The sequence below is a fragment of the Aythya ferina genome, assembly GCF_964211825.1.
Source record: "Aythya ferina genome assembly, chromosome: 3".
NCBI lineage: Eukaryota > Metazoa > Chordata > Aves > Anseriformes > Anatidae > Aythya > Aythya ferina.
This window is the reverse complement of record NC_140298.1, coordinates 84,058,653-84,086,216: the sequence shown is the minus strand read 5'-3', so window position 1 is coordinate 84,086,216 and position 27,564 is coordinate 84,058,653. Positions and strand designations below refer to the sequence as shown.

The 27,564-nt window shown below is 39.5% G+C and overlaps 1 protein-coding gene across 14 annotated transcripts in view; it reads left to right on the top strand.

Annotated features, from left to right (window-relative positions):
* Nucleotides 1–27,564, top strand: part of MAP7 (microtubule associated protein 7) — a 111,008-nt gene that overhangs the window by 65,918 nt on the left and 17,526 nt on the right. For 6 of the 14 annotated variants that reach the window (XM_084512875.1, XM_084512874.1, XM_084512876.1 and 3 more), the window contains 7 exons: nucleotides 8,919–9,082; nucleotides 9,918–10,029; nucleotides 13,475–13,585; nucleotides 18,893–19,006; nucleotides 22,381–22,505; nucleotides 24,604–24,719; nucleotides 25,147–25,424. In XM_084512875.1, the coding sequence (XP_084369001.1) occupies nucleotides 8,919–9,082; nucleotides 9,918–10,029; nucleotides 13,475–13,585; nucleotides 18,893–19,006; nucleotides 22,381–22,505; nucleotides 24,604–24,719; nucleotides 25,147–25,424 (1,020 nt within the window). Of the gene's footprint in view, nucleotides 1–8,918; nucleotides 9,083–9,917; nucleotides 10,030–13,474; nucleotides 13,586–18,892; nucleotides 19,007–22,356; nucleotides 22,506–24,603; nucleotides 24,720–25,146; nucleotides 25,425–27,564 lie in introns of all 14 variants that reach the window. The other 8 variants (XM_084512871.1, XM_084512870.1, XM_084512864.1 and 5 more) reach the window with 4 other exon arrangements.

The following is a 27,564-nucleotide window of genomic DNA, read 5'->3' as shown; positions in this document are numbered from 1 at the left end:
GTTACTGGCCCATTTTAATTAATTTATCATAGATGATACTTCCATGCCTTGATTTTTTCCCCCCTTCAGGTTTGTTTCTCGTGTTGTAATGATGTTTTGCTGTAGGATTGGGAGAGATGCTTTCCTTTAGTTTTCCTGACCTCTGATTTCCTAGCTACTGACAAATGAACATTTGTTACTGGAATGATGTGACTTCTCCTGAGAAACATTTCATTTTGTGTCACATAAAAGCAACATTAAACTGTAGGGTTTTTTTATGTGGAATCCTTCATTCCTAAAAGGGAGAGTTCTGCACATCCCTATGATGTATGAGTGTCTTGTGTCCTTGCGTGAAGAATTCTCTTGAACTAACAAGAAAATTGAAAGTTGTGTTGTACTTTCATCTGTATACTTGTCTGCAAACATGATTTAGGAGCTGTCTCTTGAGATTTGTATTCTAGTACGGCGAAGCAGAGATCTTTACAATGGCATGCAAGCTTCATTTTTCAGTGCAGAGCCTAGATAATCAGTCATTCATGTCATGTGAACCATAGCAAAGAAAAATCTACGCTACGTTAAATATCAGGTTTCCTGAAGTTGTATAAATGTGTGTCTTGCTGAAAGAATAGAGTTGGATTTTGTTAATATTTGAACATTTGCCATACAACAGTAAAACATAGGAAAGAAGGGATTTTTTTTTCTATAGAATTAGAAGTTGAATTTAAACTTAATTCATTTTTTTTTATTCAGGGGATCTGCCAAGTTTAGCCAAAGTTGAGATTTTGAGTCACCTCAAGAGAAATTATTCCCCTTCTTTGGGGAATAAAAATAATTTGTGTTCACTTTTATAAGTGATGGTAGTGATCTGTAAGACATTTGTTTCAGCAGCTTGAGCAGCAGGGAATCGTATCATTTATCTTCTCTTGAAAATTAACTTGCTCGCTCCTCCTGGCAGTATCATATGGAGTACTAGTTTTATTGGTTTGGTGTTTGTTTACTGGGCAATATTCTGATATTATGGGAGAAGGGGGGTTGATTTGAGCCTTATTTCCACTCTTGCTTACTGTCTACCTTTAATTTTTGTTCAAGTTCTGCTGTACAGTTGTTGATGTGGCTTTCACCATGGTGTAGCGGGTCAACATGCTCTGCACTCTTGAGGATTTGCTTGCATGTATTTTAGCTGTGTTATTTCACTTATCACACTTGGGGGTCTGAGTACCTATTTTCTTTCCAGTTAAAATTAAGAGAGTAGAAAAAATGAGTTCTGTCATCTTTGTTGTCCATGTACGTGCAGCATATATACATATAATAATTGTGTGTGTGTATATATATATATATAATTGCTTCACTATAGGGTATGCACTGCTTTTGAAAAGCCATCCCCAAACTTTCAAAAGGTGACTGCCTTGGCTTTTTCTGCGTGTGACTCATGTTTCCCATGACTAATAAGCTGTATCATTTTTTTCAGCTATTTTCCCTCTGAGAATTGCCTTTTCACGTGGGCAGAAATGAAGCATGGCTGCTAAGCCACCACTTTAATTTTTTTATTCCCCTGACCATGTGGTAATGTTTGTATTACTTGTTGATATGCAAATACAGACCTTTAAAAGACTGTTAGGTTAATCTTTACATGATTATATAAATAATGCTTTCACTGTGACCCAGGCTCTTCAGAAGCCATATTTTCACTCTGCGCTGTTTCTGCTAGCACTCCTTCCCACAGTGTTTGTGCACAAAGTTAACACCCACCCTTTAAAATACAAATACTGCATCTGTGTGACACCAACCCTCTTGGGTCATGCGAGACGGGAATGCCAGGAGGAGCTGTGGTCGGTAAGGGCACGACCTGCCAAATGGGGCTGTTCGTAGAGGGCAGAGCGAGGGGAGCTGTCGTGCTCATCTTGGCTCCAGCCCAGCACGATGGTTTCATCCTTGCTTTAGATCAGTGTCAGGCTGTGCTTGCCACTCTTGGCTGTGCCTGACACTTGTCAGGGCTGTTTTGTGGAACAAATTATAGTAGCGAGCCTGGTCAAAGTGGTCAAAATTTTAATAAAAGCTAATGCTTCTTTTCACAGAGAGCCTCACTCTTGACGTTGCCACATTGGCTGCATCTTACTGGCAAACTGAACGGTGGTGAAGAGCATTCCCCAGCTTTAAAACTTAGTTGCTCATGCTTCTAAACTGTTTGTTCCTGGCAGGGTTTTGGTTCCAGCCAACTCTTCTAGCTGATTCCCAGACAAGGTTTGGGAATTGGCAGAGAAAGTCCCTGGGCTTTTCCTAATGTATCTTGAGTATTGTCACCAATTTGGAAGGTAAAGGTTTAGTAGCAGGGATGAGTTACTCCATGCTGGTTGGTCTTTGGGCACATTTATTAGCCTAGACCTGGTTCTTAATAACTGGAAAAGAAATAAAGGAAAATATTTTTCTACAGGGAAAGTTACTGGGATTTTAAAATGGTTTTAATTCTGACAGCCTGAAATAATGTTGTACAGTATCTTAGTCCCCGATTCTTGAGCAAACTGTTTTAAGTCTTACATCTATGCATATTTTATCTACACTAATCCTGCTTAGACACTGACCCTTTTCATCACAACTGTAATCCTAACAAGGACATACGGCTGGTTTAGTTTCTGGCTCTGGGAACAAAAGAAGGTAATCATGCCACCCAAGTTAACTTTTCACCTAAGGAAAAGTTGTATTCATCTTAGGTTTTAGAACGTGTTTGAGCTTCAGGTTGGCTAGATCCATTGCAATCATAATACCAACAGTGTATAAGCACTGAAATAATATTTAAAGGATCACGCTATGCTATGTGTTCTTGTCCCAATTGAAAATGATCATTGGCACAATATCACATCAGTAAAAATTATAAATCTGTTGGTGAATTCCTCTTGGCTTGTTTTGTTCTCTGATGGTGAGGGACAAAACTTTCTCCCAGTTTCCACAATCAGAAGCCCCACAGAAACTGGGAGGCAGTGGCATTAGTTAGCATCTGAATCATTTTGGGATGTCCTCAGAGGTTCTGAGAGTGCCAGAAGGGTTGATAAGACAAAAAAAAAAAAAAAAGAACAACACTGTTTTTAAGGAAGATTAATTTAAAAATTTCTGTGCTGTATGTCCCTCAGAGCGTGGCTACCGGGGAGAGGCTGGCTTAGCGAATGTGACACTAACTTCAGCTGTAATTACAGTTCTGAAGTTCACCTTTTAATTCAGTCAGTCAGCCATTTCTGTGGACCGCTGGGACATTCCCGTTTTTGGGTAGGGTTAAAGCATCACCGATCCATTTTTCTGCTAAGGCAGCAAGGAGGGGATCACAGTGTCAGGCAGCGCGGAGCGGGCAGCCAGGAAAGGTGAAGCAGTGGTCAGAGGAAAAAGCTGCTGCTGAGGTGAGTGTTGTGAAGTCAGGAAAGAAGGCTGGAAAGCTTGGCAAGGACTATGAGCTCTCTAGTCAGGTAAGCTGTTCGTCCAAGGTGAGTGCAAAAGGCAGGCTGGGAAGGGGCAGTGCTGATCTGCCCTCGTTATAGGCAGTAACCAGAAGAAAAAGGGCTGAAGCGAGAGACAGCAGAAGGGTCGGCACAAGGGGAGCTGGGAGGACGTCCAGTTGTTCCACATGGACAAGCAGAAAATAGAGGCTTTGACACCTCATGCATGCTCCTCTTTCCCTTGCAGTCTAAAGCCCTGCAAAGCACGGCACACTGCATGCCTGAAACTGGATCAGGGAAAGGTGCTACAGGATGTGTTACACAAAAGAAATGTGCGTGGTTTGTAGTTAACTGAGCATCTCTTGCATTAAATTAGTTAATTACAGTGTAAAGTTGACTGGTTTCAAGTCTTGCATGTCTTTTACTATTGAAATATTTCTTTCAGGATTAATCTTGTTTTTCTTTTGCTCAGTTATTTTGCTACTTCAGAATGAGGTGCCAGAAGCGTGGTCTCATTATGTTCCCTTGTAGTCTAATCCAGCAGTACTCGTTTGCAAACAAGCAGAAGGTATTAACCACATGTCTAGGGCTCAATTTCTAAATCCTGTTTTTATGCTCTAATTTCATGTCCTTGTATCGCACGACTGCATTCCAAGCTATAGATTGCACTGAGTAAAGAGAGAAAGCCAAGGTGTGAATTCTCTTTTCTACTTTCCAGCTTTAACTGATTAATGCTCCTCTGCTATTTAAGCTTTCAGCACACAGATACTATATGAATGATGACTGAGCTTCCTTTAAATGATTCTTGCATGTTGTCAATGCATGTTGATATAGGGCTCAGCCTCAAGAAGAAGCCTTTTCTTTGGACTGTGTCCCTTGCTGCAGTCCAGGATTGGCTCTTAGCGCAACTTCTTTAAGAGTGACCATAAAACTGGGTATTTTCCCCTTCCACACGCTGGAAATCAGCTGCTCTTCCAAGTTGGTTGGACCTTTTAGAGATACCTTCTGTTTCCTCTAGGCTCATCCACTGCTTCTATCTGCCAGCAAGATATATGATATATGTGTCCCTATCCATGAAACATAGAAGCACACCTGTGCATTCAGAATAGGACTTAACATTGTTTGTCCTAGAATAGGCTTCCTTTTATTTTTTTTTATTTTTATTTTTTTTTAATTTCTGTCTTGGGTAGCTGGACAAAAGTTTCTGCAAATTCATCTATAGGTTCATGAGAATGAAATAAAAAATATATTTTGAACTCAGTTTTCCTTCATTTTTCCCTGAAGTAATCATCAAACACCTCAGGATATTAATTTGTTACTGTATGTATCTGCCTTGTAGATGGCAACAACTGGGTCTTAAGTTTATGCAAGAGTAACAGCAGTGCAACCAGGAAGCAGTGAAAATGAGAGATGTGTTTTTCTGGCTCTAATAAGAGAAAATTAGGAATTAATACCTCAAAAGAATAAAAACAAGACTCTGTTTCTATATCTGTGAAAAAGGTAAATTATTGAAAATAGATGTTATATTTTCTATCAGAAAACAGGTGTGTTTGTGTCATAAATCATGGTTATATGTACCAGCTAAACACTTTGTCCGAGCCTAAAATTCGCAGTGTCCTCATGTTAACAGATGGATGTATATATTGTCTGTTGCCTTTTGCCTGTGTCTTGGAGGTTTGTTTGAATTTATTTTTTTTTCTGTTATAATTTATTCCAGCCTAAAATTTCCATTTGTTTTGGTAATCCATCACTAATTTATGGTTCTGTTATTGAGCAGTTTTTCCTTATCAAAAAGCATGAGTTTATTACCTCTTCTGCTAGGGGCAGAGAGTCAAAGAGGAGTGTTACTATCCAGAGGTTTGGTGTTCTGATTGTCTTCCCAGCAGTAAGAGTGTGTGTAAAAGTTAACTCTTTTACATACTAAGACATAAAAAGTATTTGAAGCCTTTCTCTTCCTGAATTACTTCCTGAAAGCTCAAGTATGCTAATTTCATTACTTTCTCTAAACGACATGACAGGCCGAAGCCTACAGAAACAATCATAAATAGTATCCCAGGAAGGTCTGACATTAGTGACAGATGGAGCAAATAATCTCCATGTTTTTATCAGGCGAATCTGTGTTCCAGTGGCATCATTTAAGAAGTTTATCTTTGCTTCCCTTAATTTCTCATATCCTTCAGGAAGAGCTTTATTTTCTGTAGATAACCAAGGAGCCTTTCCCTGCTGTGTTGCCATCGTAAGCAGATTCCAGGCACGGAAGGTTCAGGATGATCTCAGAAGCTGTGGAAGTTTGGCCCACAGGATTGTGTTGTCTTGATATGCTCGCTGGACTTCTGGGACTCCTGGGTAAAAGCCAACACGCTGCAGCTACGTAGACTTTGACAACATCTGCATGTGTTCGTGATCTCAGCATATGCTGCCAGAAGCCGTATTTCACAACGTTCCTTTTAGGTCGGTTTGCATTAGCCTGGTGTCGGCATCGATGAGCTCTGTCTCTGCACTTACTGCACTGGCCTGCTGTTAAATTCGGCAAACTGCCAGAGCTGTGGCTGGGGTGAGGGGAGCTCGGGTGGGCTGTGCTGCCCCGCAGCCCCACTGCTTGCCTGAGGCGTCCTGTGACAGCAGAGCCCAGCAAACCCCTTTGACAGTACGTCTGCCCTGGCCGACAGCTCTGTACCTGTACCAGCCACAATTAAAACTGGCGGAATGAAAAAGACTTGGAAGAAACCCGGCTTTAACCAGGTTGTTTCCGTGGTCCATCTGATCTCAGTCCCATGAGCAACACTGTCAGCCTGAGGGAGGGCGACTGCTGCCAACAGTTAAGTTAAAATGGTCATGAAGCCTCACCAGAAAAAAATTAAAAGTAAATACTATTTTAAAAGGTATTCAGTAGGGAGGTCTCAGGTAGTAATAGTTGGTGTTAATTTCTCTGAAATTTTCATCAAAGGTTCAGGAGAAAGAAAGAGTTCACATATGATGTTTACAGCGCAGAGTTCACAGCTTTAGTTTTATTCTTCTTTCTTTTTCCCTCTAAATGTAACCTCTTTAGAAATGTCTTTTGCCACCTCGTAGATGGTATTAATGGCAAGTGGTTGGGTTTAGTTTTATTTTTTGAAGAAGTGTAGTCAGTTGAACTCGGTCACCACTTGTAGTGAATCTTTTCCTTATTTTCTGAAGAAAACAAGACAAATGCACGTGGAGTACATGAAAATAACAGTACAATTCTGATGCAGCTGCCTGTTCTTGGACTGACCCTCTTATACAATCCAGCCGTGCAAGACTAATCGGCAGAGGAAGCTTTCAAAAATCTCTGCACCCTGGTGACAGGGTCACAGCCGTTCTGCCCAAGATGTTGGCTAGCTAAGTCAGGCTGTTAAGCAGAAAGTAAAGACAGAAGGAGGAGACTACCTCCGAGGTGACAACTCTTACACTTCAGTTCTTCAGGATGTAGCCCAAACTGTTGGAAAAGGTGGGCTGTATCCCTTTGCTCAGTCTTCTCCGGACCTTTTCCGGGCAATAGAAAGCATCATAACAGCTCATGTAGTCCAAGGAGAAGGATAAACCATAATGAGGCCACCCCTTTGTCCACCCAATCTCTTGATGAGCTACTGGGCAAGATAAGGGCAGCAGATGCATGCAGGTTAATCCTACATTTGGAGCACTGATTTTGGGTCTATTTTGTTATGTTGTAAGGCTTTAATATAGAAGGAAGAGCTTTTGCAGGTTTCAGTTGGACTTGAAACTGCTTTTCTGCCGTGCTCTCCTATTTTCAGCCTTAGCTGGCAGTTCAGATTGCCACTCCAAACCACTTCACTAAGTTAGCATAGAAAATTACTTCTATAAATCTTCTACTGGCTCTTGCATCAGCATTTCGCATCTGTAGGTGTCAATTTTCTCAACTATTTTTAGTAATTATCTAAGCAACTGCGATGTTTCTTTATCTGTGATAATTCTGGCTATGTTAGTTTATTAAATTGCCTGCAAACATCTGTCTGAACTTTCATTCATCTTGCCTAGGGGATGTCTTCTGTCTGACGGTAGCTGTTGCACAGACATCTCTTTGCCAGCCTGTATTGCTCATGCTATCTGCTTTTCTCAGGAAAGGATTTGAAATCTGAAATGTTAAAAGAGATATTTTCGAAATATGAACTTGTCTTCCCAGGATGGAGATTTTCAAGAGACTGTGTACGTGAGGTTTAGAGTATAGTCGAAGTTCTTTATCAGGTGAGATGGCATGTGTTTGAGGAGGCAGGAACACGCATTAGAGGAATTTGGTGAAGACAACTGCTGGACTTATAAGAATTGATAGCAATGTCTGTTCTGAACACCTGGAATCAGTTTGTTTGTTTGTTTTGTTTGGTTTTGGTATGCTGTTAAACAACACAAAGCTCTGCTAAGTAAAGGCTAGAGTTGCTGTCCTAGAGTATAGGATTGTAAAAATAGGCTCCTTTTTCAAGACTGAATTTTAAAAAATACTGCCTCAGTCTAAGGAAAAAAAAAATCCTTACCTTGGTAATTGAAAGGTTTTTTGAAACTGCTTTCCTGATTTCCTGCTTCTGCTGCATTATCAATGAATTCCTTTGCATTAGTTTCTCTTGGGGTTCTTGGTGTTTTTGTTTTGTTTTGTTTTTGTTTTTTCTTGTGAAAAATGTATTTCTTTACACGCATTTACATGTATTCCTGTATTCCCATCTGTCAGTTTGTGAAGATCAAGAAGTATACCATTAAAAAAAAAAAAAAAAAAAAAAAGGCAAGAATTTTTAAAAACAGTAATTTCTGGGACCTAAAGCTTTCAGGGCAGAGAGAGGTCCAGTGTACCGTATGTAACTGCTTTAATGTGCACTACAATTTGAGCATGAGTTCCATGAGAAGTCATACCTTCAGAAAAATTCAGAGCCCGATGGGGAGTAAAAGTCCTCATGTATAGTGCATCTTGATTTATCTTGATTTGTGCTTCTGCAATGTTGTCTAGAGCTCTGCAGCAGTGTAACAGATTAAAGCTCACTTTTAGTCTGATTTCTTTGGCTGTTGAAGTTTCCTTCTGGCTAGCTGTTGTTACAGGTAACAGTCCAGGTATTGCAATTATCACCCCAACCATTTCCATCAAAAGAGATCTGCATTGATCACTAAAGGTATACAGTGGCGCTAGGGTTTTATCTTTCTTTTTACAGTGAAAGATTACAGCAAAGTAGCATGGTTTGTACAATAGAAGTGTGTTCACATATATCTGACTTAAGTACTTATGTATTTTAAGACATCCTTGCTTGCACGCAGAAACTGTATGCTTAAATAATTTGACCATTTCTGGAGGTACTTCGTAGTAATTAAATTTAAATTGAATTAAATGAATGTGTGATCAGTGTAAATGAATTTTTAACACATGAAAATAGTTTAGGAAATTAAGTATGTCTTAAGAAAAGGAGTTCAAAGCTTTTTTCTTCAAAAGTTATTCAGATTTTATTAAAGATTTCATCACATACTGCATGTTAATATTTTTATTTTTGATTTTTCTCGTAGCTGCAAGAGAATCCATCTGGTTAGAAAGAGAAGAGAGAGCTCGGCAACATTATGAAAAACACCTAGAGGAGCGCAAAAAGAAGCTAGAAGAGCAGAGATTAAAGGAAGAGAGAAGGCGAGCTGCCGTAGAAGAAAAGCGAAGACAGAGATTAGAAGAAGATAAGGTAAAAAGGAACATCATGAGAACACTTTTCAACTTGCTTTCATTGTAAGATATGGTACCATCAAAATTTTTCTTTTAAACTTAACAGCAAGAATGTAATGTAAGCCGTGGTCAGTATGAGAGAGAACTCAGAAGAGGATTTTATTAAGCCTTACAGGCACAGATACTGCTTTTTCAAGTGCCCTTTGTGAATCTGTTGCAGTGAAGTTGAGCGTGTCTGGGTTGTAGCGTGTGGCACTACTCAAAACTTCCACAGAAAAATACAAATTATGTGGTTCCTGTATGGTTGTGGGCTAATTTGTAGCCATTTGGTATACGGGTACTTATGTCTTAGTGACCTTCTAACAGATCCTTCAAGACAGTGAGTGTGTGTATAAAATAGACTATTGGCTGATTTGTTCCAATTAAGCAGGGAACTGCTTGCGGTGTGATCTTAGGTAAGTCAGCTCATCCTTGCGTTTTTTGTTCCTTCTCTCTCACTGTGCTAGTAGTTGGTGAGAGATTCAAGGTGGGAAGTAACCCTGGTGTGTGTTTGTGCAGCAGTTGCCATAATAGGGCCACTGTTTTTTCTCTGCAATTCTACTTAAGTTGGCAACACACCTTACATTTTCAAAATTACAGTTAATAGTTCAATTTATTTATGGCTTAATTACTGCTTAATCCTGTTCTAGAATTAGGTTGGTTCATCTGAGTGTGTGTCTTACCAGACAGCGCATGAGCTTGAGCACAACTCCAAGATGCCTGCTAAGTTTAGTCCGTGGGGAGGGTAGCAGCGTTTGAGAGGATGAATTTTAAAACCCAGTGGTATCCAAATGTATTATCCTGTTGTACTCAAGGAACGACATGAAGCTGTTGTACGTCGCACAATTGAAAGAAGCCAGAAGCCAAAACAAAAGCAAAACAGGTGGTCCTGGGGAGGAGCGCTACATAGCCGCATTAATAACACAGGTAAAGAGGGAGGCCTGGTTTGTTAGCCAGTTTCCCTGCCCTGCCAGTTAAAAGGAATTTACTTTGCTTCTTTTAAAAAGACGGATGATTCAGTGTATGCTAGTTTTAATTCTCCACTCTTGATTTTATTATCGCTAGCAATGGCATGTTTCTGAGATTCTTGTGTAGTAAAAACATAACAAGGAGAAATCTGAACATAACTTAAAAGTTTGTTTCAGGATTTGATTAATTCCATAATTCTACTTTGCTACAGCTTCTCGCTTCTGCTGCTTTGCTGTTGTTTGTGTGTATCTGTGTTGGTGTGCTTGTGCTATGTCAGTTTTGTGATATGAGCTACTGTGTGCCAATGTTAAATATCATGGCTCAAAAAATAGTTCTGCTGGAAATGACCAAATACTGATATTAATACAAGCCAGGGAAGAAAATTTATTCTTTGTGATAAGCTATCTGTGCCTTGTACAGATATTCGAGGAGACTGGAAAAGGCCCCCTTTTCCCTAGAAAAGCTTAGATGGGCAAATTAAGTGAATTTTTGCTGTATGCTTCATTCCTCAATTATCTTCTGTAACTGAATCTGCCAGTCATTAATTTATATATACTCTATTAAGTAAGACTAGCCCAAAAGAGAGAACATCCTATATTTCTTTCACCAGAAAGTAATACTTAAAAAGAAAAAAGAACTCTTCTCTTCCTACTATAACATGTACATTTAAATGCATGCAGCCTTTCATTAAGGAGGGGGAAAATGCTGAGAAAAGAATAGTCTGAAATCTAATTTGTCATATATAAGCTCAATAAACAGTTGTTTTCATAAAAAGTATTTTTATTTTTTTTTTGCTTAACTCTGTATAACTTGATTTTTATTTTCTTTACTTGGAAAATCATTGTCTTGCATTCTGTCCCTAGGTTATTTTTTTGAATCATCATTCACCTTTCTCGATTTAGCAGGCCTGGAGCACCACTTCAGATCTCTGGGTGGTGCTAGAAAACCTGGTACATAATCACTGTGGTTTGTTGATTCCTTTACCCATAGCTAGTTCTCAGGAAATGAGATCATCAGTAACTAAACCACCTCATGTAGTTGCGATGCATGCTTAACATCATGTCGATAGACTAGAACTGTTGTTAGTCCCAGATTTTGTTGTTGTTACTATTCATTTTAATATGGAGAGTTATTAATGGCTGACTCTAAAGATCTGGCACAATTCACCAACATGATATGTAATATTCTGTCTACTGCAATTCAAGGAGACCCAATTTAAATCTTTTGTGTTGTTTTTTTTTTCCTCTAAAATGTTTTTGGCATACTACACGTCATGCTTACTCTGCACGTGAAGACATAAAACCAGCTGCTTTGATGCATACATTGCTCAGTTTTTTAATAACAAGAAACCAGCAGTCTTCTAGGCAATAGGCTGCATTTGGCCTGTTCTACATTCCTAGGTGTCCTGTTGCCAACAAGTACACGCAAATCCTCGTGCTGAATTTCGTTCACTTGAACAGTGCTCATAATCCAAGAGAAATGTCGGCATGCCAAATGCAAGTGCTGATTTTCACACCGTCGTTTGTCAGCTTCTGAAAGTTGTTTTATGCAGTATATCCTCTAAGCCAAATGTACAAATTTTTTTCTCCTGTAGTGATCTACTCTATATCCTCTCGGATATAGATTAGGTATCAGAGATCAAAATATAAATCCCATTTCTCACAAATACAGTTCTGACCAAGTTCTGTGACATGTGAGGCCCGTGTATCCTGTCTCCAGTACTGAACAACACACAACACTCATAGATCAATGCAAAATAAACTTGCCAGCCTACAGAGGTCTTGTTCATATCCATAATAATTATGTTTTTCCTTTTAAAACCCATTTCTGAATTTTCATCCCCCCTTCCGTTACCTACTTTGCTAGTTCTGAACACTCACTGAGTCATCCTAACATTAGATAAAGTGAGTAAATGATCACATGGGATAGGGGAGAATCGTTCTTTCTTTCCCCCAGCCAGTTACAGTGAGTCCTATGTAGTTCATAGACCTGGGGAGAGTAAAGGCAGTTTTCATGCACTGTATTTCTATGCATTTTTCTCTACCTACAGTGAATACACTTTAATCCACTAGATCAAACAGTTAAATAAATGTACTTGTCATAAACTATTGCTGATAATCCTTCAGCGTCCTCCTCCTTAATGTTATCGGTGCCTTGCATTTGTGTCTGCTTCCAAAACAGTATGTGGATGTATCTGTGGACACCCAGAATATGAATCAGTGGAGCATTTAGGCACGTGCTCAAGCCTCACTGGATTTCAGCGTGGTTAAATGCTTTGTTGAGTACCACTGAGGCTCAGTACATGCAAAAATGTAAGCAAAAGGAGAATGAGCTCTCCCGGCATCTTCCAGTTGCCATATTTCTGAATAGACATTTGCAGTAGAAGATATTTAGTGGATGCAATTAGCTCTTTGTTGAGGGAGAAGAGAAAGCATGTAGCTTTCTCTTGAATGAGAATGACTGTTCAGCTCATTCTTCCTCTTTGGAAGAAAGAATGACTGTTCAGCTCATTCTTCCTCTTTGTCCCTTTCTAACAACTTTCCATGGCACATACACACATGCACAAAGCACGTATGATCTGCATTCTCGAAGGAGCCACCATTCTCCCAACAGGGTGCAGATGCTGACTCTGCAGCAATTGCACAGGCAAATGCTGTAATGCTGCTCTAAAATGCAGAGAGACTAAAAGCAAAATAACCCCCTTTAGTATTATATACCAAGTGTGCATCACAAGAAGTCTGTAGCCTTCTGCAGAGATTCATTTTCTTTATCTGTGTGTAGTTCGTCAATCCAAAACTGCAACTTCACAGCAGGTAGAAAATGACTCTAGTGGGAAACTCACCACTTTCACAGAACTATGGGAGTGATGTCTTTTGAATTCCTTTTGTACTTACCATTGCCTCCCATGTGGACTAGCCTTCCCATAATCTTTCAGTATGATTTTATTGCAATGCTGGCCATCTGCCTAATAACGCTGCCTTGCCCAATGTCACCCTTTTGATTCAAGGGTTTTATCTGAACAACCTCATGTTTCCAAGTTCTTTCCCTGAAGCTCTCTATTTTGAGTCATGAGCGAGGGGTTTCTGACAATATTGAAAGGAACATGGAAATACCATCTTAGCTACTGGTATCTACTTCAGCTCTTCCATTAGGGTCCTTGGATTGCAACCTGACTGACAGTCAGTGAACAGAATATTTCAAACATTTTACATTTAAATTGGACAGTTTTGTGCCCAGTCTTTGAGTCACCTGTACAACGTCTGCTGAGAAGCCCTTTCTATTTTGAAAGTTCTTGTGGTAGAGCAGGAATGACCTAGTCATGTTTTCCTCCTCCCACTAGTGAGCTAGGAACTGGCATTACTGCATGTGGGCTGTCAATTAGCATTATCTCCATTTGTTTTAGATCCAGACAGGCGGTCTGTTTCAACAATGAACCTTTCGAAACATGTTGATCCAGTCATTAACAAGCGGCTCTCCTCCTCATCTGCAACATTACTAAATTCTTCAGACAGAGGTACAGTTTCAAAGAGGAAAAAAAAAAAAAAAGCGAGAAATAAAATGTTCTATACTGATGTATGGCTTTGCACGTAAAACAAGTTTCTGAAGTCATTTTCTGTACTTTATCTAAACGGAGTGAAAAGACTCCAAATGTGAAAAGTAAATGGTTGAACATCTCTTTTCCTGTGAGAAGAAAAATGTGTTTCTCATTTTTAAAACCAAGAGAATTTACCTACACAATCTTCCTTCAGCAAATGATAAAAGCGGTGCTTCTGTCAGGTTTTTAGTAAATGAGGTACAGCAACTGAAAGAACGCATCTCTCCATACCGCATGCAATCATTTATGACCTTTTATTTACATTAGGCCATTTTGTCATTATTTTGCTTTTCTTTTACTTTGGTAGTTGTTCTTGAATACCTTAGAACATGTTGCATGAAGCTTTAAAGCAGTTATTTTATTACTACTTCTGATTTTTTCTTTTAATGCAGGGATATGGGGATTTTTCATACGGTGTCTGTTTATTGACTTTGTCTTTTCAAAGATTGCTTTACTTTGGTGTTTGTTTTTGATGTTTACAACTCTGCACAACTGATAAACAATCAGGCTTTTATAAGTTAAGGTAGCTGAATTGCTGCCTCTGTTCTGGGGATTTATGGGGTTTTGAAGCACTGAGCCAAAAGGAGTTTAATAAAAGAATGTCTCTTGTATAATTTGTGCAAACGGCTTTGTAGTAAAGTACTCGGCAGGGATTTTTTGTCCTCTACCAAGAATGAGAAGTTCTGTCCCATTTCAATCCAGATAAGTGCATATTTTCAAAAACAATTTTTAGAATGGAGCTTCAGTTGTATTGCAAAACCGATTGGTAGGCATCATGATTTGTATGTTTTAGGTGCCACGTTTTACGTGCATGCTCGTATGTTTGTTTCAGATTGATTTAACCATGTTAATCCTTGTGGGTTAACACAGTTGTAGAGTCTGGTAACCTGTGGAAAATAAGTTTTTTCAGGAAATAATTTATTCCAAATCTCCAATGCTTTTTCACTCTAAATGTGGAAACCCAATATATATATATTGTTTCCAGGTGGTCCTTTGCCAGGGTTGATTCTTTGAGGAAGGATCTCGGGAGGAAGAGGGAACAGCAGCAGGCATTAGATATGAAGGGTAGTCTCCTAGGGGTTGTAGCTTGAGGTGCTGTAGTTTTCACCACCAATTTCAAATTCTGGAGAAGTCAGACAGTACTAGGCAGTCTAATGACGGGGAAAGGGAAGGAATAAAGAAGTGAGGGCCATACATAAAATACTTCAAATGCCAAAGCATTCCTTGCTGGGCATCTCCATTAAAGCCAGCACAGGACTCCTCAGAAGTCTCATGTCTTTTGCAGACTACAAGACAGAAAGCAAACCCAAATGCTATAAATGCCCTCTTGCTTGTGCAGTCACATACCCTGGTCTAGCTGAGCACACAGGGTAAGTGCTGCTGGCAGCCCAGGTGGCCTCAGCATCTTAAGACATGTGCTTAAAGGAATGATCTGCCTGTCTGCTCCCCTTTTCACCTTCCAGAGGGCACCCAATCATGTTTTGTCTTGTAACACATACTCCTACCCACAAAAGAGGGAGCTGGAGATGAGGATGATAAGCTTACCCTAAGTGGCTTACAGCTGTCATCAAGAACATGTCTTCTGTTAAGCAGTAGTTTATTGTTTTTATTTATTTATTTATTACTGTTTGAAGGACGGGATTTATTATGGCCCAGCCGAAGACAACAGTTTTCATTAATGAATTGCCTGGTTAATTTCTATTAAATACAGTACTGCTACATAGCTCTTTATGAGAATTTTATGATCAGCAGCTCAGACAGGCTTTTATGTGAGTGGTACAGGTCTGAATAGTTCAAACTTTATAATAAAATAAGAAGAAACACATTCAGTTGGAGAAAGCTGCAGTCAACCAATGAATTTTGGTAATGGTGCTTTGTAAGGAAAACTTAGCAAGTGGATACTGTTGCAGATAAAGTATGACTTTCTTAGTTTTGAAAAGCAAAACCTGCACTGTAGTTATGTTCTTCTTCCTCTGCAGTGAGAGAGTTTCAAAACATGTGGTGGTCTTGATCACTGCATCACCTTTGTCTGCCACGTGTATAGAAGAAGTTCAAGGGCTCCAGGGTTGTTTCCTGCTGAAGGAGAACCTAAGGACAGAATAGTCTTTCCCATCTGCTCCTCAGCACTTTTGCGTCTCTCTGTGAGCAACCACCACGTATCAGTGAGAGTCTTTCTTTTGCGGTGCTCATCAGGAGACCTGTTAAATCCATGCCTCCCATCTGTTGCTAGAAATAATCAGATGCTGTTGTTTGCTTACTTAGAACATATTCTGCTGCTGCTAAGACAACTTTCCAGTGTTCAGGTGGTACATATTGAAGATAAATACAGATGACTGTAAGCAAGTCACTGTTGCCAGCTCCCTGACACTTTGTGGGATGTTGTTGTTAGTTTTGTTTTGTTTTGTTTTGTTGGTGATGGACTTTTCTTTTTTCTTTTTTTTTTTCTAGTCACAAGTTAGGCAACAAGGACCTTCATTAATATGTTTAAACTAGCCTGTTAGTAGCTGGAGGTAGGGGAACTTCCACCAGCAGCTCTGCCAGGAATGTGTTTCCAACGTAGGACCAAGAAGCAAATAGCCCTGAGAGTAGTAGCCTAGCATACCATGAGAGGAAAAAACAAAACCAAAACCAAACAATCAAAAAAACCTTTTCCCCTTCTCTGTCAGGTGTTTTGAAGTATTAAAGCTTGAAAACATCACCCCAAGGCTTTAAAAACAAGAGCAGCAAGGAAAAAAACAAAATGACTTCAATATTTTAAAGCTGTTATTATTTTCTTAGTATTTTGGGACACTCTTTGTTTTGTGTTCAGCTTGCTTCAGTGTGAACTTACACCAAAGCCCAGTTGTTCAAAGAATTTAGTTATTAATGCTCTTGTACTTGGAACTCGCTGAGCCCAAGTTTCAAGTTTCTCTGGCTGTTCTGGGTTGATGGTAATGCTAAGGACTGGCAGAGTACGTATTTTAAGTGTCAAGAGTGGTGTTTTCAGGGAGCTGTGCATTGGGAAAATTCCCTAAGCGATGATGGCGATCTACAAAACCTACACGTGTTTAAAAGAACTCTGACCTAAACCCATTTTAGAGATTTAGGGAGATTCACCTCCAAGCTCCTGGCTGAAACTATTTTGACACCTTCAGACCACTGCTTGAAACAGGCCAACAAAACCCCGCGCCTGTCTCTTAGCTCCCTGTTGGAGCAGGGAGTGTGAGTAAGGTACGGCCTCTTCACAGCACTTGTGCTGTGGGGCCTCACATGTAAGATCTGCAGCTGGCCCCCAGGACCAGATTGCATCGTGGCATTTACTTATCAGCTTTTTGCAGCTATACAAACAAACTCCAATAAGTTCTCGGTATGTACGGTGATGACTTATTGGCCTAAAATTTCAGGGATCACTTTCTAAGGTGTGGAGCCAATTTCTGTGTAGCATTCTTACTCTTCTGATGAGTTGTATGGTCTTTGTTAACGATGGTGGAAGAATTTCTCCAGACTCAGCACCCAGTAAAGCCTGAGATGACAAAAAAGAAGGTGCTGTCCTGCAACAGTAGGCTTAAAAATGATCATACTAAGCACAGTGCACAGTGAAGAAAGGAAGCAAAGATATTGCCACTGTTGTATACAGTTTAATGGAAGTCCTTTGATTTTTTTTCTTCATTGTTAAATAGCAAATTTAATGATGATGTGTGTGCTGTAATGGAGGTCTCTTTGGTGTATTTTGTGTCTCTGTATAATCTGTACCAACACACAAAGGAGCTATTAATCCCAGAGAGCACTGGCAATAGTACGTTATGTAAGGACACTTATCCAGAGTGCCTGCTGTGTCGGAGAGTGCTATATTTCTCTATTAATGACACTTACTGAGTTAGGAGAATTTAGGGGAGCAGTTTGAGAGATGAAAAAACAGCTCCAAGGGCAGATTAGGCCATTGTGTTCTCATAGGATGAGATTATCGAGATCAGCTCCTCTTTTCATGGGGCTCACTGTGGAGTGAAGACAGATTCCAAGTTTACAGCTATTAGAAGTGATGAATCTCCCGTGTTAAAAACGCAATTTAGTCTCAGCTTTGTTACAGCCAGTCATGTCAATGAATGTTTTAGAGACTACACCTCCTAAATTCAAGTGGTAGGTTTCTTGCCATAGACACCAAACTTGGGGCAAGGAATGCTGAGGTGTAAGAAGACATGATTTCACCCCCAACACTGAGATCATTGCTATGGCCTAAGCTTAGTACAATGAACTCTGGGAACTAGTTGAATGTTTTGTTCTGTTATGCTCCTAATAACACCCTTTATTTATTGCATCAGAATATCCAAGAACCATCCAGTTATGTTGAACAATCATTTATAGGATTCTTTTGGATACTTCTTTGCTGTAATTAATGTTTGAGTAGTATTAAAAAGAGAAAGAAAAAAAAAAAAGAAAAAAAAAAAGAATTTTTACAAGGCAAAGGGAAAATACTGGTAAGCTAAATTTGTATTATGCAGTGTTGGGAAAAGCAAGATGAGGGAGTGTTTGCAGCTAGATCAGCATGCCTAAAGTGTTTTCAAAACAGACTAACAATGCAAAAAGTTGGGTCTTGTCACTGTTGTAAATCAAAAAATTGTCATTAGGGGGATTTCTCACAGAATTTGTGATCAAATGCACACCATGTATAACTGAGATGACTGTAGCTGCTGAGCCTGGTATCTTCAGCTCAGGCACACTGTATCCTTTTGTGGTGCTTTGACAAAGCCTCTTTCAATGGCACAAATCTATATATTAATAAAAAACACTCTTTGTTTTTTCTAGGCTGGAAGACTGCAGAAGTTGTTTTAGAAATTGATCTGATTTATTTATATGTAGTATGTAGAAAGAGTTTGGGACACAAACTTTTTCAGAGTCTATATTTCGGAATGGCAATAGCTCTCCTAATACAGAAGTTATCATCCCATTCTTGATAGTAGGGAATGTGGGATAGGTGAAAAATAGCAATATTAACCTGAACAATTTAGCCTAATGTTACAGGCAGTAGCACAAAATAAACATTCAGCACTGTGTTCCATAGGAATTCCTCTACTTAAATTGAATAAGAATAAAATGCAAAACAGAGTGATTGTATGGTTTGGGTCTCTAAAGCACAGTTTAAAAAATGTCATGGGTATGTAGCAATGAAGTTGCAATACTAATACTTCTGCAACGCGAAGTCCTTTGCAGTGTCTGATCTAACATCTTGCTTGTATGATGCACGTTCAGCTCGCCGTCTACAGCTCAGTCCATGGGAGAGCAGCATCGTTAGCAGGCTCCTGACGCCCACTCACTCATTCCTGGCACGAAGTAAAAGCACAGCTGCATTGTCTGGAGATGCAGGTAAACTTCCAAGAGCAGAGACTTCATGTCTCAGCCACTTACTTTTCCAGGTTCCCTGTGGGATGCTGTAAAGTTACCTATCTAATCAAGCGTGTATGGTAGCATCCCAGAATGAGCTTGAAAAACCTGGACTAGATGGCGTGACAGCATGAAAACTTCTGCTACACTTTCTTGTTTGCTATGCCTCTTTCTCTTTCTCCCCCCAGCTCTCTCTTAATTTATCTTTTACTTCTTCATCAGTGTAACAGAATAATATAACACACACAGGGCAACAGTGTCATGCTGTCAGTGGCTGTTTAAGCATGCTTGCAGTGCTGTAAGGAGCGGTTTCAGCACACCCACTGCCAATGCTGTGAGCTGCTTTCTGCAAAGAAGTTGCCTTCTGCAGCAGGGCACTTCCCACAGGGAACATGTTGGACTTGCAGAGTGGTAGGCCCTGGTTGCAGTGGATTTAATAGCATGTAAAGTTAAATGTGCAGGTTTAGTGAGGTTTCAGTAATTGTAAAGTTCTGTGCCAACCCCAGAACAGCTCTTTGATATGCCACCGAGAGGAAAATTAGCACACAAAAATATGTAAATACTGCAAGGTGATAACTTAGGGCCCAGGCAAAACTGTATTTCAAAGACAACCAGGACATACTGGTTTATTATGTATTTTAGGCACATGACAACTGCCTTTTTTATTATCACAGGTTGTTTTATGATCATGCACTAGGGATTTTACCATAGCAGGAGTATGCTACTGCACATGCCAAATGTTTAAGCCTAGGCAAGTCTTTCCTGTTTAATATGGGTAGGTCTTTATTTTAATTAAAGGGCATAGAAGGTAAGAGGGAATAGAGATCTGCTAAGATTACTTTTAAAGAAGCTTTCACTTAAGAACTCTTATCACTAATTAGGCTGCAGTACGTTTCCATTGGGGGTAGCGCTGGAGGAGTAAAAATGTGGATGATATTCTTCAAACAGTGGAATTAACAAGTAGAAATTTCTTTTAGAGCTTCATGTCTTTTAAAGCAACAGCTTCTAAAATGAAAATTTAACGTCATCTACCAAGCAGGATATTGGAAATTCATCTCTTCACTAGGGAATAGCTGAGGAAAGTGTCTTGATTTTGTTAGTGGTTACTTAACTGAAGCAAGTGTGAAGACTTTTCTGTGACTGCTATTGTTTTATACTGAACAATAAGCTCTAAACTGAAGAGAATATTGAGAAAGATTGCAAATAGCACAGTCATCACTTTGAGGTAACTCCCCAGAAATGCCTTGTCTACACTAACTGGAACTGTACCACCCGGAAAAATAATCCATCTTTTCATTGTTTTCCAGGTATTATTCTCTAGGAGCAATAATTGCAGTTCCTTCATGCAGGACACTTCCTGGAGATTAATGATCAGGTGGTGGTAATGGCTCACAGCTGTGCTCTGAGCACTCCACTCGTCCCAGCCTATCATTATGCCCTAGAAAATTACCCTGCCCTTTGGCTGTAAAGATGAATTACAGTGAAAAAAAAAAATCAAAATCAAATTAAATGTGGATTCATAGCCTTAAAAATGAAGTTAAGTGAACTATTAGGGACATCCAGCATAAGAGTCCATCTGGATCTTTTTTTTAAACAAAGCTCCAAAACCAAAATGTTTTTTTAAATAACTCTCCAAAAGCTCCTCTCTGTATGTAATCCTGTTGGTATATCCTGATTCACTGGGAGTGTCTCATATAGCATTGTTTGGCAACCTTGCAAATGAAAATGAACTGCTTGTCTTTCAGCATTTATGATGTCATCCTCTGTGGTAACTTCAGATAATCAGCGTGCAGCAACAGCATTGATTCACAGAGGGTGAAAAATGCATAAATTGTAAGCTGTTTAAGTATATGTTTTGCCACTGCCTCCTGTCTGGTTAGATATGCTCAACTGAAAAAAAAAAAAAAAAAGATGTTTTCTTGTTTTTCAATTTTTACAAGTCAGTCACCTTTTAATACCTCATTAAACGTAAATCCCTATAAATAAGGCAAGCATGAGTGCCCTTGCTATAACATTTACATGAGACTTCCTTTATTCATAACATTAATCTCTCAGTGTGGGAGAATTTGCAGAGTTAGGACTGTTAAGTCCATGAAGTACTGTTAAGTCCATGAGCTGTAACAGCAGCTGTACTGCAGTAAGACTGGAAGAAATAACTGTGTAGAACTGTGTGTTCTTTCAAGTGTGCTCAGAGGGATCTAAAGGCAAGAAATGTTTTCTATTTAGGAAAATGAGGATGTCATTTTTTAATTATTTCTTTTTAAGGGGTGGTGGGTAGAGAAGCTATCCTATAGAAGCTCTACTCTTTTCCTTCAAGTAATGTCCCGAATAATAATTATGCTAAGACTATACTAAATGACCAGGAGAGAGACAATCAGAAACAGACAAATAAAACTTTGCAGTGGTAATATAATTTTCAGGGAAATCAAGAGAAAGTCTGAGAATACCTCACCGCAAGTTTCCAATGATGCATCTTGCAGTGTCACATTTCTCTTTGAGACTGCCATCAGAACACCATAAACCTAATAATTTGCCATTGGCAAGAGATCTGTTGGTAATAGCCTTTGTCCTTGTGCAAACCAAAGGAAACTGCCTTCCTGGTTATTCTTTCAGGTATTTATTTCCAGGCTAATTTATTGTCTTCGTTCTGCTTTTTGTAACATGTAAAATACTTTGCTGTCAAGAATGTGTTCAAGATGGCTGTTATTGTACCATTATCAAGAAATATTAAAAGTTCTTTTCTAGGCTTCAGATATTCTTTAAAAGGGATTTTTTAAAAAAGCACATCACTTGTTAAAACTTATAGAAAACGATCAATATCACTGATTTCCCAGATGAAACTGTTTTCTCTTAGTGTGTTTTGATCTTTGTGTGTCTCCTTTTATTTTCCTCTACTTCCAAGGCCAATTAATAGGAGTTCAATTTTAGTTTGATTGTTTTCTATTCCCAATGTAGTTGAAATTCATGTCAATGCATATACTAAGCTAATCAATTTCAGACAGGCTGTTTTGTCCAGCGCTTTTTCAGAACAACCAGCTGTGTAAAAGCTTAACAGAAAAATATTTTCCACTACCCAGTTATGTGACATACATCTTAATTTATTTAAAAGAAATTATTGGTTTACAAATGGAAAAGTCATTACTATACACATGGCTAAGCTAAGGTATCAAGTTATGGTTCTGATTTGAGAATTAGTCATTCCTCTATTTATTAATACCTTCTTTCTTTTCTCTTTCTCTATTGTTTCTTTTCCTGCTGGCTTTCCTCTGTCAATTCTCCACTGCTGCTCTCTAATTAAAATTAATAATTAACAAAAACAACCAACACCGTAGTTATCCCCATTTGTCCCCGTTCAGCATCTTGCAGCCCCATCAGCCCTCTGTCCTACAAGAGCATGAGCTGTAGGAATACAGCAGAACGAGCAAAACTTTTTGCCTCTACTGATGCTATTGGACGCAGGAGAACACCACACCTTGCAGGGGTAAGCATGCCGGTTGTATGTAAGTTGGTGTCTCAAGCCATAACCACCTGATTGAATTGCTTGCTGGAATAGGAATAGTTACGAATCTGATACTCCACTCTGCAGGTCCCCACAGCCCCCAGTTTGTTCCATTGTTGGTTGGATTTTAACTGTGTTTATTACATTATCTGGTGACATAGCCTGATAACACACTAAAGAATCTGCTTGGAAAAAACACCCATGTTTGTAGAGCAGGTACCTCAGCTTCTGATGAGGCACAGAGGCTGCCACACAGTGTTGTCCTTTCCACTTGTGGATTCTCTGATTTTAAGACCCAAGGTGGCATTGCAACTTTCCCCCAACAGGAATCTTTTTCCCAGCCACCTGTTTTCACCTGTTATACAGGCAGACCAAATTCATATTGACTGCACTCCAAGCCAACAGGATGCAGTCAGTTTCATTTAAGATACTATTTTCTGAACCTAGGTAGTTATAATTTTTCTTGTACTCTGCGGCCTGAGTTTTAGAGTATGATAAGTGTGAAGTCATCTCTGCAAATGATTTGTGTAAGCGGAGCTTCTGTTTTCATTTGGTCTGATGGGCAAAACAGCAGGAGGCAGTGCTGCTATTAATATCTTTGTTGGAAGCAGTGTTAGATGAAAGTAGCATGAATCATAGCCAGTATTAATCTTTGAGGCAGATGACAGTCTATTGAAGTTGAGGCTGAGGCATAGCTTTGGGGTATATGTGTAGAGAAACCTCACACTATGTGAAGAGAACATTGTAAGCTCCAGGGCTATCAGTTTGGCACCTCTCACGTCTTTCTTATCGTTTTGTTTTTAAATTAAAAAGAAGGAAGGTTGATACGTTTTGGTGAAGGAGATGATGTAAGAATATCGTTAATACCGAATGACAGAGTTAAGAGCTATTTTCAGTAGCTTGCATGTTATGGAGAACTTTTTATTTTATTGGTAAACTTATGTAGGAATTCAGGTTTTTGGTTTTATTGAGAATAAACCTGCTGATGCTGTGTTTTCAGGACCAATGAGGTAGATCCTATTTAGACAGTTTTTGCTAGTGAGTCAAAATTATTTTTCATTTTAATTCATTTATTCTGGTTCTGTACACTCAGATGACTTGGGTGATTATCATCATATTAATCAGTACAACTCTAGTAAATGATATTGGCAAATAGCTGGCTAATTACTCTCAAGTAACAACTTCTGGATTGAAGGACTACCTGTTGCTAATATTAAGTGATGTTTTTGGCAATTTAAAATAACTAATTGTATCCATAACATCAAAAAAAACCAAAACACTCTTGGACTTATGAAGATAAACCAAAGGTTTATGTGCTCATGAAGTTGTTTTCCGTCGTTCTTTTGCAGTTGTTAAACTGATTTTCATTTCAGGAGAGAGAATTGTTATAGAGCTCTCAACTAGTGCTGCATGCTGCAACTCCAAACATGTTTATTTGTTTTTAAATAGAACGATCTTTCGTAGTTCTCATCATGAGATAAAAAATCAGGAATGAAAAAGATGAAATCACTACGACACATAAAAACCAATGGAAAAAAAAAAAAAAAAAGTGCTGGCAAATCATCCAAGAAAAAAGAGAATAGGATAACTGTTGTACCATATTTCAGGGCTTCAGGGCATCTGTGGTGTTGATGCATAACCATGAAAACAAAAAGCCTGTGCTGTATAGGGACTGAGACTAAGTGGGAGTCTGGGGAGTGGTTTGTTGTGTTTTTTTTTTGAAATCCGGTCTTTATGACAAATAAGACTTAAGAAGCAGAGGAAGACACTGTGTGGCAAACAGCATAGATCAAAATTTAGAAGGTAACTTTTTGCCTCTGTAAAAATTAGTGCCTTATGTATAAAGACAGTAGAGTGCATGCTTAAGAAGGATTCTTGTTGTCGATTGCATATTTACTGACAGACAGTGTCAGACTATGGAAGCTTATTAATGAACTTGTCAAACAGGCTGTAGAAACTTCTGACTCAGCACTACTTTTTCTCAGCCCCCTAACACCCTCATCCTTAACTGAGTTTGCTTTGCTTTCTTTAGCCATGTGAACTCTGGCTTGACTTTGTCTTTTTGTTTGCTGAACTATAGACTGACAAAAAAGAAAAGGAGAGAGACCATTTGTCATCTACCTTCTCAGCCAGCTTTAAAGGAGGTCATTTTTCTTCCAACCCCAAAACTAGATCACCAGCTCCCTCTCCAGTTTGGTAAGCCAAGTACATGCTTAGCTAGAGGTTGAGCTATAGGCAGCTCTAATTGTTGTATTAATTACATGTTAGTCTCCACAGGAAAATCAATGCAAACTTATTTGGTGGTATAGATTTTTTCTCTCTGCAACAGAAGAAAGATGGTACTGCTTTTAGAAAAAGAAATTGCTGTTGCTTTAAGAATGGGGTAAAATGAGGAATGTACTTGTTTTATTCCCTCTTGGCTGGGTCAGTGCTCACACTTCTGGAGAGTTGCAAAGAGAAGCATTTTGCATGAAAGCTAATTGCTTGCTCCAGGAGTTCTGCTTGATAGCAGAGAAATAGAGAGGTCGTTCTGTATTTAGCTATTGCACTTGTAGAGGTGATATGTAGGTGGTGTCCAGCAGAGCGTGTCTCATAGTGATTGTCACTCTTTGTGGTTACACAGGCATGCATCAAAGTCTTTGCCTTCTTTGCCTGGCACACCCAAGCAGGTAACTTCACCTGGTTCCTCCAAAGTGTCCTCTGCTCAGGCACGTCCTCCTTCTCCTGGCAATATCCGGCCTGTCAAAAAAGAGGTCAAACCTGAGAGTGAGAAGAAAAGACCAGAAAAGGCAGATGAAAAGGTCACTGAAGAGAGGACAGAAGAGAGTAAAGGAACATCAGCAGGTGCTGAAGAATCTGCAAATCAAGAAGAGCGTGCTGTCCACGCAGAGGTTGGTCAAGGTAAGGAGAAGTTCCCCTTCAGATTAAGGAATGCCTGCACATCTTTCATGTTCTTTTTTCACTTTCTCTGAAAGTAGCTTTAAATAGTTTTCTATCAAGTGTTAATCTACATTCTTCAGAACGTTCCTGCAGGTGTATGTTCATTATGAGAGAAGTGTAAGCTGGCTGAAGCCCTTGTGTTTGTATCAGACGGAACAACAGGCAGGCCTGCCTCGCACAGTGTGGCTTCACATCCCTCTTCTCTGACCTTTTGGACCAAGGACTTTGTCCCTCACAACAATATGCAATTTCTCAGACTCTGAAGTAGAAGAACAGTGGTCTGAAAGCTAACAATATAGGGAGCCATCACGTAAGGGCGAGATGTGTGGTCAGAATGCCCCAGCTGTGCTAGGCACTCAGTACAGAGGTACTGACAGCATTAAACTGTACCAGCTTACCTATAATATTGAAAGAGTACCGCATCATGGGGAAGATTGGCAGGACAAAGTAGAATGCAGAGGAGAACCAGAGAGAGGAGCAAATAGGAGCATGCAAAATTTTTCAGGGAAAAAGTTATTTAAAAAAAAAAAAAAAAAAAAAAGAAAATCAACACATCTACAAACCCTGAAAAGCAGCAAGGCAGGAAAAAAAAAAAAAAAAGTAGATACAACCTAAAATAGTGATCATAAAGTATACGAAAAGGAAAAGTTAAATCTTAAATTGAAAAATATAGGTTTGTTCTAACAGAAATTTTAGACCATTGCAAGTTATATAAACTGTCTCAAGGATGGGATAGAACGGCCACTGTGACCACTGTGATTCCCAGGATGGGTTACCTGGGGTCTTAATTTAAAGCTCATAGATTCTCTTGTGACTGTTCTTCAGAAAACAGTTTTAAGTATTAGTAATGCTGTATTTAACTGCAGGGTGCATAGTTGCATGTTGATCTACTGCAAGAAAACCTGTTGTGAACTGATTTGTTTTTAGTAAGTTCTGTCACAGTAGTTGCAGTCTGGTACCTAGGTCCTACCACACAAGGTGCAATCCCACAAGCAGCTTACAGGATGGATGCAAATAATAAATGGATGCTATGGTAACAGATCTGTTGCTAACGGGCATGTGAATAAAGTTTAAGATAATTGGGATGATGGTGTGGGCTTTCACTGCTTTTCTGATAGCCTTTTTGTAATGTCACAGAAAAGGAAAACATTTCCCTTTCAAAGTATTTGAGGGATACAGCTAAGGTAACTTTGCAAATGTGTACAGGCTGGACTTCCCAAGGTCCAAAGTACAGGCCAGAGAAACACGGCGATGCTTGATTGCCTGCTTAGCTCAGGAGGAAGAGAGGCTCAACTTCTCTGCAGTCGGTCAATATTTGAGTTAGTAAAAAGGTTACTTAGCATGGAAATAGGTTATCTGTGATAAAGGAATTTGAAAGTCAAGTAGTTTGTATTCAGAGAGTAGTTTGTATTTCAGCAGAGAAACAGGTAGTGGAGAGGGGCAGGTAGAGGAGAAGTGGCAAGCAGCATTTCAAATTGGATGTATTTTATCAAAACCAGAGGACCAAACCACAAGTGGCTGGAACCCTGTGACTGAGATGTCAGGCATTTTACATCTGAGGCTAGAGGACAGGCCTTGTACTGCACGGGGAGGCCCAGACTGCCACAACAACCTGGTTGAATCCAAGCATCTAGAGGGGAGCAAATGCAGCATTTGTGTCTAGAGGGACATTGCTGATGTCTCCTGCACCTGAGCTGCAGGTGAAAAAGAGCTGCTTTCAGCCTCAGCCTGAACTGCCCCTTAAATTATCTGGCTCAGATACTTGCTGGATGGGTAGACACAGGAGCCTGGAGGTCAGCTGGTAATGATCACTGATTGAGCTATTCAAGCTTTTGCAGTCAAATGTCATGATTTTCCCAATTTCATTATAGTTTTAATGGTATTTTGGGTGTGCCTTTGCAAGCTGTCATCATCCTTTCTGTCAGCAGGCCAGGTGCGCACTGAATGAGCTACTTGTTACGCTGCCAGATGCATCACCTGAGGGAAGAGGTGAACCCCAGGCAGTGCAAAGCTGTGCTCCCTTCAGGAGTGACAGCCCTGCCTTGGTCCATGTCAGTAAATGAAAAACAACTGAGGTGCAGGAACTCTGTCATTTCTACTG